The sequence below is a fragment of the Rutidosis leptorrhynchoides genome, chromosome 2 (assembly GCF_046630445.1).
Source record: "Rutidosis leptorrhynchoides isolate AG116_Rl617_1_P2 chromosome 2, CSIRO_AGI_Rlap_v1, whole genome shotgun sequence".
NCBI classification, from domain to species: Eukaryota; Viridiplantae; Streptophyta; class Magnoliopsida; order Asterales; family Asteraceae; genus Rutidosis; species Rutidosis leptorrhynchoides.
The window spans coordinates 454,417,521-454,431,464 of NC_092334.1; the positions used below are offsets into that span (position 1 = coordinate 454,417,521).

Below are 13,944 nucleotides of genomic sequence, written 5' to 3' on the forward strand. Positions count from 1 at the left end.
ATATAATATTATTAATAATACAGATATTAATACTAATATTGATATTATAATGATGATGAAAGTAATAATATTAATATAACAACTATATTTTAACTTGTATTATATATTATTTACGATGTAATACTTAGTAATCATATGTATTATATGATAACTTTTATTTATTATTTATAAATTTTAATGTATTACTATATATAAATATAATTATAATTATTCATAGAATTCATATATATTCATTTTAAATTATAATATAATTATTTTGTATTTTCTTTTACATATATAATTTAAATTATATTTTATGATTTCCAATTTTTTTTATATGTACATAATATAAATTTACATATTTTTTTTACAAACAAATGTTCGTGAATCGTCGGAAATAGTCAAGGTCGAATGCATTCCTGAAAAATTGTTCCAACATTATGAGACTCAGTTTAATAGACTTTGCTTATCGTGTCGGAATTATATAAAGATTAAGTTTAAATTTGGTCGGAAATTCCCGGGTCATCATACACTTGTAGCTTCAATTCATCTACCGCGGTTTTGGCCGCGGTGAGCTCATAGGAGAGATCAACACAGCGTTTCTCGCTGTTTTCAGCTTTGATCCTCTCAGCATTGTACTTCTGCTGTTCGGCTTCAAGAACATTGAAAAATTGTTCTTGACGGCATATCACATAGTATACCGAGTTGAAACACATATAAAAGTTTTGAACAAAACTATTGTGCACATCAAGCGCAGAGAGCTTAGAAAATTCACGGCGAAGCTCGCCTGGAATGGCCAACTTCATCTGTTGACGCTGGTCAAGTGCAGCGGCAGCAGAGGCATAAGTATACCCTGATAAGCCATCAATCCGCACCCCATACGAGTCTGGAGGGGTGCGGATTAGCTCTGTAATCTACTCCATGGAATGCGGGCTCGGGTAGCGTAGATTGAATGGTGAGCCTCCTATAAACCAAAACAAGTATTATAGCAGTGGAATGTACGGTAAACAAGGTCATACATATGAGTAAAAGTACGCAATATACCGGTTTGTTGATCCCCTTCATAATCTGATGAAATTGGATTATCGACCAGGGGAGTGCTTTGTTTGAGCTTCTTGCTCTGAGATGATGGTGGAGTTTGAAGAGGCCGTTTTCCGGAACTTGGCTGTGATGATGGCGACTTTGACGTCAAATCAACGACAGGAATCGCCTGTTTTTCCTGCTTGATTTGGCTGCCGGAGGAGGCTGTTGATTTAGATTCCGGACTGGTGAGTAGTTTTGTAATAAGAGCCTTGGGATCTACCTTTCTATCAACTTCGTCAATCTTCATTTTTAATTACAAAGGAGAAGTGGTGGTTAAGAATTCGTAAAGATTAATTGCGAATTTTTGTAATTGCGAAGTATGTTAGATAAAGCGAGTGAGACCTTGGTGGTTATGAATCATGATATATATATATGGGAAATAAGGGTGGCAATTGATTGTGTTAATTATCCGTTATGATAACTCAAACGGTAATAATTGAAATAACGGGTGAAAACGGTAACTAACCTATATCGAAAGCGAAAATAGTTAAATGCGAATAGCGGTTATGTTAAAAGCGGAATTTTAGAGTTTATCATGATACATCTGCTTCGCAAAATGAATCATAATAAACTGGGGGGACTTGATCATATACATGACATTGTATATGTGTGTTTTATTTGCTAAAGGCTAAAAGCAGAATTATGCGGACTCTAAAGTTAAGATATGCAATATTCGCTGAAAATAAAGTACAGCAGTTATGTTTCCGCGTTAATAAGGGACTGCGGTTTAATCCTCTGAGTTTCCGCGGATGGTTAGGTAATTCGCAGACCGCGGACATCTCGAATACTATAAATAGGGAGCTTGGCCTCTCATTTATGGGTTGTTGATTCTTTGCCATTTGCCTACGCCTTTGTGATTTCCACTTGTGACCTTGTCCAAGGGATTTTTACATCGCGTAAAGGTGAATTAAGCTAGTTAACAATCAAGACCGGGTCGGGGTGGTTGATCACTTGATAGTTAAAGTGAAAGAAGATCATCGGGGCCCAAAACAATCATCAAACACTCCATCCTTCATCATAATCTTATTGCACTCAATCCGTAATTAAGTAACATCATTAATTAGGGATTGATCATTTCCCAACATATGACTTGGTTAAATAATGATAATTACATCCAAATTTAAAGATTTGTTAAATCCTCACATTATTATCAATAACTAATAAGCTTAATTTTAGGAAGTCAAGTGTCGAAATGGTCAAAGTAGTTTTTTCGGTCAACTCGAATTCGGGTCAGATTTGACCCGATTGTAAAAATATTTTGTGAGTAGGCCTGAAATGTGTTATTATGTATCTCTGCATATTTTAAGGTCATTTGGATGTGTTTTCGGATCGGAATAAGTTATAGGTCAAAAGGTGTCAACTTGGTCAAATTCGGGTCATATTTAACCTGAATGTTAATGTATTTTTTGTTAGTAGGCCCGAAATATATTATTTAGTATCTATGTAAATTTTCAGCTCATTTGGATGTGGTTTCGGGTCGAAATAAATAACGGGTCAAAAGGTGTTAACCTGGTCGAATTCGGGTCAGATTTGTGACGACCCGAAAATTTCCGACCAAATTTAAACTCTATCTTTATATGATTCTGACACGATAAGCAAAGTCTATTAAACTGAGTCTAAATTGTTTGAAGTATTTTCATGAATGCGTTTGACTTTAACTATTTCCGACGATTCACGAAGCACTAATTGTAAATAGATATGTATATATTTAAATATAAAAATATATATTTTGAAATATAATTTATAATGTAAATGTTAGAAACTAATTATGTAAAATAAAATAAAGTAAAATAAATATTATTTAAAACATATCTGTATATATAATTAAAATATATAGAATATATAAATAGGATCTCGAACTTAATTAGTAAACGACGGTAACGTTCAATTGTCACTTGATTGATATTAAACAAGTTAAAATACGAAATTAATAACGAATAATTATATATAAACAATTGTAGATCAATATATATATATATATATATATATATATATATATATATATATATTAAATTATATATTGTACTATATATAATATATATACATAGTTATTATATGTATATTGTAAATTATAATTATTGTTTGTAAAAAAAAAAAAAAAAAAAATTTAAAATCTATTTTTTTATGAAAATATTTATAAGTTATTATATAGTTATTAACATTATTATTATTATTAATGTAATTATAATAATTATTATTATTAATATATCATATCATATATGATAAATAATAAATATAAATAATCGGATATTTATATCCTTGTCTGTTTTCCTCTTTTCTTCACATTCTATTTTACCCGTGAATTTCCTGTCTATCTCCATCAATCAACAACTTGATTAATATTTAATTGAGATGGGTGATACATGAACTAACTGTGATTCACGGGATCGAATATATTAAAGGAAATAGTGTCGGCAGTCAATAATTGTATCTGTGAGCTGTACTCACATGTATGATTACTGTATTAGTTTTTGTTTCATTCCCTCACAATCATATTACGGAGTATTATAGTTATTCATAATTGATACCCATATGAATGATCACCATCACCTTTTAATATTTTCTCTCCTTGCTTTTCTTTCTTGTCTAACATACAACTAACCAAAAGACTAAAGCAATTAATTTGCTTCTTTTGCTTTATATGTCTATGTACTAACCCATCACCAAGAAACCCATCTTTCATGTTTTCTTCCCACCATCGACCAACAATACAATTCTCCATCTTCAAACACCCATTTCACCATGCTCGAACTTTCGTTGTTTATACTATTGTTATGTTGTTGTTTGTCCGAAGAACTCCACGAAACCCACTCGCCTAACTGCTTCTCTTTAACCTACTACAACCATCGGATAACACCCAACATCACCACCAAACTGCACCGGTTGTTACTTCCTGCTACTGCTGTTTTTCTGTTGTGTAAACCACCACAACCGCCACCTATTTTTGCTTCTTTTCTTGCTAATTATCGATCACCAAGAACACCATGTAAAACCCAACACCAAACCCCGCTGTTGCGTCACTTCTATTTCTGTTTTTCTGTTTTGGGTCGAGCTACCATCAATCGGATCACTACTTCTGCACAGCCAAACCGTCATCATAGAACACAGACACAAACCCACTTCAATTTATGTTCCCAGCTGCAGCTTCGTCTTCATAATTCATCACCACATATCTATTTTCTTTTCCTGATCCGAACACAACAACCCAACCCACCTTCCATGTTTCTTTCTTTATCCCACTGCTACTAGCCGCTATTTTTCTGTTTCTTGTTCCTATTGTCGACTGAAAATGTTGCTGTACGAACCCTTTTCTGTTTCTACTGCAGTAATGAAGGGAATGATGATGTGAAAGTAATTAATATGCTTGAGACTTTAATTAGCAAGAAAAGAAGTAGAAAGGGAAGAACCTGTCGGGATTTTGTTGAACATATGGGGCATCCAAGAACACGTGATAATGATGAGAAATTGGTGCAACTAGCGGCCGATTTTTTTTTTCTTATTTCCAGTCGACATTCCTGAAACCACTCAACAGCCCACGAGTTTCTAATTAGGCTTGTTAAAGTTGCTATATGGGCTTATTCAAAATAAGCAATTGGGCTGCCATGTTTCTACTTCTTGGGCCAAAATAATACTGAATAATTAGCTTAGGATTATAATGATGATACATAAATAAGATGATGGTTATAATGTTAGATTATGGTGACGGTAATAATGATGAAGATGATGATGAACGAATGTTATAATGATAATGATCTTGATTCTGATAAATAATATGATGATGATAAATGGGGTTTTAAGATTAAGAAGGAAATAAAATTGAATTAAAACGGGTTAAGTAAATATAAGTTTGAGATTAATCAGATGAACTGAAATGGAGTAATGGTTTGAGTGTGTTTGTGCAATTCGAGTGGTCGCGGGTTCGATTCTTGCTGGTGACATCTTATTTTTAAAGCATGTTTTGAGGTAGTTATTTATTTATTTACTTATCATTATTATTCTTATCATTATTATCATTATTATTAAAATTAATATTTTTAGGATCATTATTATTATTTTATCATCATTATTATTAGTATTAACATTATTATTAATATTTTTATCATTTTTAGTATTATTACTATCATTGTTATTACTTTTACCATTATTAATATTACAACTATATTATTTTTATTATCAATATTACTATTAATATTATTATTATAAAAGTTAGCTATATTTAATAAAACTACATTTAAAAAAAAAAAATTTATTTATTTAAAGTATATAAAGTAAATATATTTAAGTTAATAATGAGACACATGAATTACTAAAACTAACAGTTATAATAATAATAATATATAAATTTATTCGACTTCAAGTATATGTGTTAATATATATATAAATGATATAGGTTCGTGAATCCGAGGCCAACCCTGCATTGTTCAGTTCCGTCGTATGCATATTTTTACTACAAAATATCGTACAGTGAGTTCCATTTACCTTTTTACCCTTTATATTTTTGGGCTGAGAATACATGCGCAACTTTTATAACTGTTTTACGAAATAGACACAAGTAATTGAAACTACATTATATGGTTGAATGATCGAAATTGAATATGCCCCTTTTCATATAGTCTGGTAATCTAAGAATTAGGGAACAGACACCCTAATTGACGCGAACTCTAAAGATAGATCTATTGGGCCCAACAAGCCCCATCCAAAGTACCGGATGCTTTAGTACTTCGAAATTTATATCATGTCCGAAGGAGGATCCCGGAATGATGGGGATATTCTATATGCATCTTGTGAATGTCGATTACCAGGTGTTCAATCCATATGAATGATTTTTGTCTCTATGCATGGGACTTATGTTTATGAGAAATGGAAATATGAAATCTTGTGGTCTATTAAAGTTATGAAATGATTATTTATGATAAACTAATGAATTCACCAACCTTTTGGTTGACACTTGAAAGCATGTTTATTCTCAGGTACGAAAGAAATCTTTCGCTGTGCATTTGCTCATTTTAAAGATATTACTTGGAGTCATTCATAGCATATTTCAAAAGACGTTGCATTCGAGTCGTTGAGTTCATCAAGATTATTATTAAGTCGTTGATAGTCTGGTATATTATGAAATGTGATGCATGTCTGCCTACTTTAGATGTTTGTCTTTCAAAAACGAATGCAATGTTTGTAAAATGTATCATAGGGAGGTCAAGTACCTCGCGATGTAATCAACTGTTGTGAATCGTTTATAATCGATATGGACTTCGTCCGGATGGATTAGGACGGGTCCTTTCAAGATTTGACCCGATTGTAAAGATATTTTGCGAGCGTACCCGAAATATGTTTTTAAGTAATTCCGGAAGTTTTCAGGTCAAACGGTTAAGTGGAACTTGGGTTTTGTCAAAATGGGTCATGTAACTTTTTGCTATAAAAGTAATCTGGAAGTTCTTAGCTATTGTGTTTTTCTACAGTTATTGTTTATCTACCAAAATGTCACCATATTAATAGCTATTGTGTATCTACAGCTATTGTTTCATCTTATTATTTTGTACATACAAAAAACTTCTTATTGTTTCATCATAAGAATCTGTCAAATACATTCTATGTGTTGAATTAATATAATATATACATATATATTAATATATAAAATAGGTAATAAACGTTACTCTTAAGTTCACTGAGATTACTCTTATCTGGAGAAAATGATCAAAATCAAACCACCAAATTGATTCAATCAACATATAAAGGTTATAATTAGTTCAACTTATCTATTAGCCTCATTAGAACTACATTATCACCCATAAAAATCACAATACTTTGTGTAGCTATGATAATAACGCTTTGACTTAATTTCAACAATTTTTTAAATTGCTTTTACTGAAATAGAAGTGTTCCTTTTTATATACAATGTCAACAGTTGGTTTTTGTTGATTTATAATGTTTTAAGGCAATTACGAATTGGTTATCTATTCAAGAAATATGGTGCCCAAAAAATTTTTTAACATCAGCAAAAAATGGACAAAAGTCTTGGAAATTCAAAAAATAATCTTTGAATTAGCAGCTTACAGAAGATTTCCTTCGTTCATGACATTTATAGATGATATAAATCAAGCTGAATTGGTAAGAAATTTCAATATTATTATATTATAGTGTGTTACTATATTATGTTGTAAAAGATTAGTACACACATTTTATAGTTATTGTTCACAATTACTTTTTTTTTATTAAAAAATTGTTTGTATAACAGCTTTTAAAGAAGAAATGTCTATCAACATACAAAGGGAGGTTGACCCCAACAGATGACGTTGTTGTTCATTATCAAGGAACCTACAAAAAAAGGTTGGGAATATCAATAATTGAAGGAAATTTGATCATAAATAGAGGCTGGCAAAATTTAAAGGTTGATCTGAAACTACAAACTGGAGATTGTCTTATCTTTTATGCGCTTGATAAACTAAACTTAGAGTTAATAATATATAACCAAGATGGTTGTGAAAAAACAAGCATTTTAAATTATATGCCTGCTGAAATGGAACCGCCTACTAACTTGCACAAAGAAGTCAGTGTATGGGAATGCGAAATGGTCATACCGCGCGGAAACGTATTGGTAAGCAAACTATATTTGCATAATTATTTAATGATATAATATGCTATTAAGTAGTACACTTTTTTATTGAATCAACTAATAGTAACACAGTTTCAGATTTAGTTCAATTCATTATGTTATATTACATTCTAAGACTAATAAAAAATAATACTTTTTATTGTAGCGAATTCCAAACAAAATGATGTTTATACATGGTTTACGAAGTGGCAAAAGAGTAACATGCATCAATCTCGATCAAGTTAAGTACAAGTGGAGTTTGAAACAAGAGAAATCGAAGAAAAAGCCAAACCTCTGCGTCTCTTACGGATTAACACGCTTTCGAAAAGAAAATAATCTCAAACCTGAGTCAAGATGTTTATTCAAGTACTGCTGCAAATACCGTGTCTTTTACTTCTATGATGTTTCCAACAACTAAAAAATAATACTTCCACTTCACATAAATGTATGAACAACTATTATGCAAACGTTGGTGGTGAAAACAGTATATTAATAACTAGAGTTTTTTTATTAATATCTTATATGTTATATTGATCAGATATACATTCGTTAACAATTTACATGTTCTGGTATTAAGGGTCGCCGTGCAACGCACGGGCTCTTAAAGTCTAGTAAATTACATATTCAACACACACATTTGCTTTGTTGTAAAGAAGATGAGAAACAAAGTTTATAACTAGGGTAAACTGACTCTTTGGTGGCCCTAAATTGACCGGTTTCACGGCCAACATGTGAGAAGATTTTATAAGTAAACTTTGATTGTTTTAATAAAACGGGATGATTAAGTGCGAAATGATTCAAAGATTACGATTAAATTTGATATTAAATAACCACATGTTTGATAAAACTCTACTCTTTAAATAATGTAGAATTAATGTATTGATTTTTAACAATAAATAATAGAATAGAATATAGTTTTTACTATGAAATCTGAATATAATTCTAAAAGGATACTTTATTGTATAGAATTGGTGCCGTTCTCCCATGCATCATTTTCCATAATATAATTATGAATTGAAGAACGCTTGAGCTTGAAACTGGAATTTTAGCATTGAAGCCTTGAAGGTGATAAATAATTCAACTCTAACAACACATTTTTGTTGTTCTAGCATTATTTCTCATTCATGTTACAAATAAATAAAAAAATGAAGGGTTGTTGTAAAGATTAAAAGGTTTCTAACATGTAAAACAACAAGTTTGAACTATGCTTTGACTTCAAAAGTCAAATAAGGTAGTCTTCGGTCTTCATGACTAAGATTCTGATGGTTCAATTTCAATTAGTCTCTACGATCAATAATTTGCCAAAACAATCAAACTTGAATTATGATTCGTGAAATTCTGATAATAATACAGAAACTGATCCTTACAACAATTAGAACACTATTCCTAGCTAAAACAAGCAAACACATCATTAATCAATGTAATAGTTATAATAATAATAACTACTCAAGAGATCGTTTTGTTATTAGTTTTATGTTTCGTAGTGTACTTTTGGCTTCATGGATCGTTTTTTTGTTTTGTTTAGTTTTTGGTTTAGTTAGTGTTTTGATGTAAGTTAGATGACGCTCGGTTTAGTTAATTCGTATGATAGCCGTTTTCTAGGTTCGAGCCTCATCGGATTTCCCTCTTGTATCTCTAGTTGAATTCGTTTTCTTTTCGAAAACGTTTTCCGTTTTTTAAAAGTTTTCGTTATTTTGCCAAAAAGAAGAAGGAAAAAAAAAAAAAAAAAAAACTACTCGAGAGATAATAGACCAGTCTGCATCCAGATTGAACTCCATTACCAAGTTTATACAGACACATAACTATGTTTTTAAGACTAGCCAAATGCCTGTAACAAATGAACACAAAATTCTTGCTGCAATTATTAACTAAAAGCTTGTTCTAACTTAAATCGTACTAATAAATAAAGATAAAAATATACTCCAACACCACCCATTCCAACTACCTCTCTTTCAGTTCCAGCAAGATGGCGGTTATTATTTCCTAAGTGCATTCATCTTGTCCCTAAGATAATAAAGCTTCGCCCTCCTCACTTTCTTCTTGTCCAAAACCTTTATCTCTTTCACATTCGGTGAGTACCTGTTATCAACCAACAAACGTACTTCAACACCATCTCCAACATGAAATTGTAACAAACTTTGTGTTCATGTATGCATACAGATGTTCTTAAGTCTACTGAACTGTCTTAAACACTATCATATACTCTTAAGGTCACTAATCGAGTTAAAATTTTGTGATTTTAACAAAGATAAAAGTTAAAGACAGTATTTTTGACCCATTAATTATAAATAGGATATATTCTAGGATCCCTCCTCGGGGCAAACACTTTTATGAATATCTGTTCTAGTTGATCCACTACAAGATAGATGAAAACTAACAGTTCTAACAAAAAAGTTTAATTTATAAACGACTAAACATATATAGAAAAAAAATGCTTATTGGGAATTTCAATGCATAAAACTTCCTACAAACGGAGTATCATACTAGAGAAGTCGATTATTTTCAAAATGTATACTTTTAGTAAATCATATTTGACACAGTAATTCATTAATTAATAAGAAAAATAATGTTATTGGTCAACCCACTCGTTTTGACCTTTTACCCGTTACCCAACCCGTCAATTCCCAAATTTTTAGAAAGTATGCTTACAGAGGTAGGAGATTTTCCACCCCAACTCCTGCAACCAGCCTTCTTAATCTGATTGTTGTATTTAGACCCGCGTTGCGTCTTGCTATCACAATTCCTTTTATTGTTGACACACGTCTTTTGTTCTCAGGTACTTCCTATAATTTCATAGATTATAAAATAATATAATATACGAAAGATCAGCCTTCACAAAGTTTCAAATACAAAATAACCGAACGTTAACTAGTCACCACCACAAAATCAACACACGTCTCTTACCAATTTGAACTGGATTATATAACCTGGCTTTATTTCAGGTATCTCTCTTTGTGTGTTAACTTCCTGCACCGCTTCTTTATCAACTATCTGCAAATGAACTAACATTCATATATGAGAAATGACAATAAAGAAAATATGCACCAATATAGAAAAAGAAAAAAATCCTGCCTGCATTATGTGCCTGGCGGTTTTATCGAGCCTCTTGAATTTGATGCGAGGTGCAACCTCAGTGGCAGCAGCATCTTGCGAACCATCCTTTGTTGTAATGCCCCTATTAGTCAAACGAGGCACCAGATGCGCACCCCAAAATAAGCCTGGACTGGACTCTCGATAGTATGATGCAACTGCAGGTATGCTTATGGAACCATTACTTCTGGTCTGAAAAATTCACAAGTCAATGTAAAATTCTCATTGCAAGCCATACGAAAAAAGTAGGGGTTTTTTTCTACTTCTAAAATGTGCCGGAAAACATACAATATACGGAGTACTAAGTTCCAAGCTATATAGAATAATTCCAGTGGCCAGTTTCAATAAAACTATGCTGATTCAGATAAAGCCCTTTTCTTTGATTGTAACTTAAAACATCTCTAAACCTTCATTATACTATTTGAATTCTCGGTAGCAGTTTTGTTTGGTAGCTAATCTACGAAACGTCAATATGGCATAACCTTCTTTAATATACTACTCTATATTTTATATACACGAGGTTCATCAAAAGGAACGACACCGAAAGCTATAACTGTTTCCATGATATTAAAGCGGGTTGACAAAATGTAACCCTAACGAATAAATAACAGTATATAATGACCATAATGTAAACTTATATACGTGTACAATGTACTCTTAAAAGCATAACATAATTTCTACAGCGGTCAAAAGCCAGAAATGAGAGGTAAAATCATATTATAAATTGGTCTAAAGTAAATACCAAGTACAAGTACTTTCAAGACCCAAGAGGCAGAAAACACATTGTAATTTATTACAGAGTAATATATAGAAAACAGACTCACCGAATCAACCTATATGACATTACTGAAACTTAATGCAAATTTGTTGTTCAGTACTTATACAACTATACAAGTAGAGGATCTTTAATAACACATCAGATTTCTGGATGTCTACATCTTGCATCAAGGTTCAGGTCGAAACCATTTAATCCAGCTTGTATACATGGCTTTATAATACAGATTATATAAATGTATCAACAATAGAAGGCAGTGAATCACATTTCTATCAATAGTAATTGGTAGTGGGCTATCATTATAATAAAATCTAATCATCATATGACTAGACTAAAAAAGATAACATCGTAGTTGCCAATAATAAGATCAAGGAATTTGCTAACGACAACCCTAAGGGATGTCGTTAAGATGCATAAATAACTTGTACACGTTTAATGTGGTGGTTTTTGAATTGTACAATTTTTTATGCACATGCCTGTCGTTGGCATTTTCGTACGATAAATTAGTGGAATTTACAAATGTATTTGATCTCCATCTGATGACTGATCTACCCCCCTGAATTTTGGATATCAGGTGGTTAATGCATTACTGACCCAAATATGATTATTCTGACTACATCAAACATAACTTCTAGCATCAAGACTTGTTAAAAATCCCTATGAGCTTTGATAAATAATAATAAACCAGCGAAAACTACATGTACTACGCCCAATTAATGTACTAATTAACAAAAGTAAATAACGAAACAGAAAAAAATGGTATTAATCATTACTAAGTGAAGCTCTGTCATAACTGATAAAAGTATTCTACAACATCACCATAACAACTATGAAAACATCATTTTTATTTAACCTAGAATCTGTTACAAAAATTGAAGGTCTGATTTCAAGCTTTTGAGTTTCATTACATAACTCCTTAACAAATTAACCACAATGATACACTAATTAAACAAATAATTATATCTAGAACAGAACAAAATGACCGAAAATATGAAGAAGAACAAACCGTAAACGATGTCGAATTAAAAGTAAGGGGAGATTTAATAGCGTTCTTTGTGAGCGATCTTATTCTGCCGCAAATTGATTGCATTTCTTCCGATCAATTTACGTAAAACCCTAAAAATTTCAACCGGCGACTGGTTCTAAAGATGTGGGATGCAAAACCCTTGTCGGATCTTTGTAATACGGAGGTTAATGATCCGAATGTCAAATCATGTTATGACTAAATTACCCCTGGAGGTAACATACACCAGTGTTGTAAAAAATCCGATTACTCGCCGATTAATCTCCGATTAATCATTTTTAAGAGCAATCCGTTTCGATTTCCAAAAATCTGTTTAATTAAACGGTCAATGTTAATTGATGGGTCAAAACCGAATTTAGTAACCAAATCGGTCAAAGTAAAAAATGGTTAATATTTTAACATAAATTTAAACTAGATATTTATAGTTTTGGAGCAATATGAACAATTTTACACATACATACATAATGTTAAAATAAATAGACATGATTACCATTGTTGTTCCATCACCTAATTTTTTTTTTTTTTTTTTTTTTACGTTAATGTCATTAATGTTTGCAGATGTTCTACGGTTGATTCCAAATTTTAACAAACGTTAGTCAAATTCTATTAAGTACGATAACATGACTTGCATGTGAGAGCTTCGTCCTTTTAATTTTTGATGGTGAACAAAACACTCATAAAAAACACCAATCGCAATTTTATCAACACATTTCTACAAATTAAACACAATATCCCCCAAAAACCTCACAATTTCATTTGTATTGTGTTGAGATGCCAAACCCAAATTTATTAACCATATTTTATTTACCAATTCAATATCCTTGCTTTTTGCTAAATCCGTTGTCCCATTATTCCTGCAATCCAAATAATTTTAACTGATTCAACAGTTTCGCTCGGTTTTTATTTGCAAATAACGATAAATCATCCGGTTTCGATTAAAACCAAAATTCATGAGAAAAATCATAACGTGGTAGTTTGATTGTGACATTACTAATGTTTTAATTATTTAACTCATTATACAATAACAACATGAAGAGGTGTGTGTGTGGGGGTTTGGGGGGAGGGTGTAGTGACCCGAACTTTTTCATGTTTATATATATTAATTGAGATTGATATTTACATGACTAAGTGTTTCCAACGTGTTAAACAATCAAAATTGTTAAGACTTGATTAAATGAAATAAGTTTCATATAGACAATTGATCACCCAAGTTGACCGGCGATTCACGAATGTTACAAATTTGTAAAAACTACATGTTGTGGTATATATAGACATATATATATATATGGTTGACATGAGATTATGATGAGTAAGTATCTCACTAAGTATATTAACAATGTGTGATATACATAAGAAATGAGATTACTAAGTTAGATTATCGTTATGATAACGTCTACTAAA

At 31.4% G+C, this 13,944-nt stretch overlaps 1 protein-coding gene and 1 long non-coding RNA gene across 5 annotated transcripts in view; one reads left to right on the forward strand and one right to left on the reverse strand.

Moving 5' to 3' along the window:
• The window catches only part of LOC139892504 (uncharacterized), a 62,733-nt gene extending 54,639 nt beyond the window's left edge, over nt 1-8,094 (forward strand). For 2 of the 4 annotated variants that reach the window (XR_011774099.1, XR_011774101.1), the window contains 3 exons: nt 6,998-7,170; nt 7,298-7,657; nt 7,821-8,094. This is a non-coding gene — a long non-coding RNA (uncharacterized lncRNA). The remainder of the gene's footprint in view (nt 1-6,997; nt 7,171-7,297; nt 7,658-7,820) is intronic. The other 2 variants (XR_011774100.1, XR_011774102.1) reach the window with 2 other exon arrangements.
• Nucleotides 8,095-9,418: 1,324 nt separating this feature from the next.
• LOC139892505 (uncharacterized) lies at nt 9,419-12,693 on the reverse strand. The gene is made up of 5 exons (XM_071875612.1): nt 12,526-12,693; nt 10,727-10,936; nt 10,559-10,645; nt 10,304-10,437; nt 9,419-9,733 (listed from the first exon to the last, which is right to left on the reverse strand). Exons 1-5 carry the CDS (start codon nt 12,607-12,609, stop codon nt 9,631-9,633), a joined length of 618 nt encoding a protein of 205 aa, XP_071731713.1. The 5' UTR covers nt 12,610-12,693; the 3' UTR covers nt 9,419-9,630.
• Between the last annotated feature and the right edge of the window lie 1,251 nt (nt 12,694-13,944).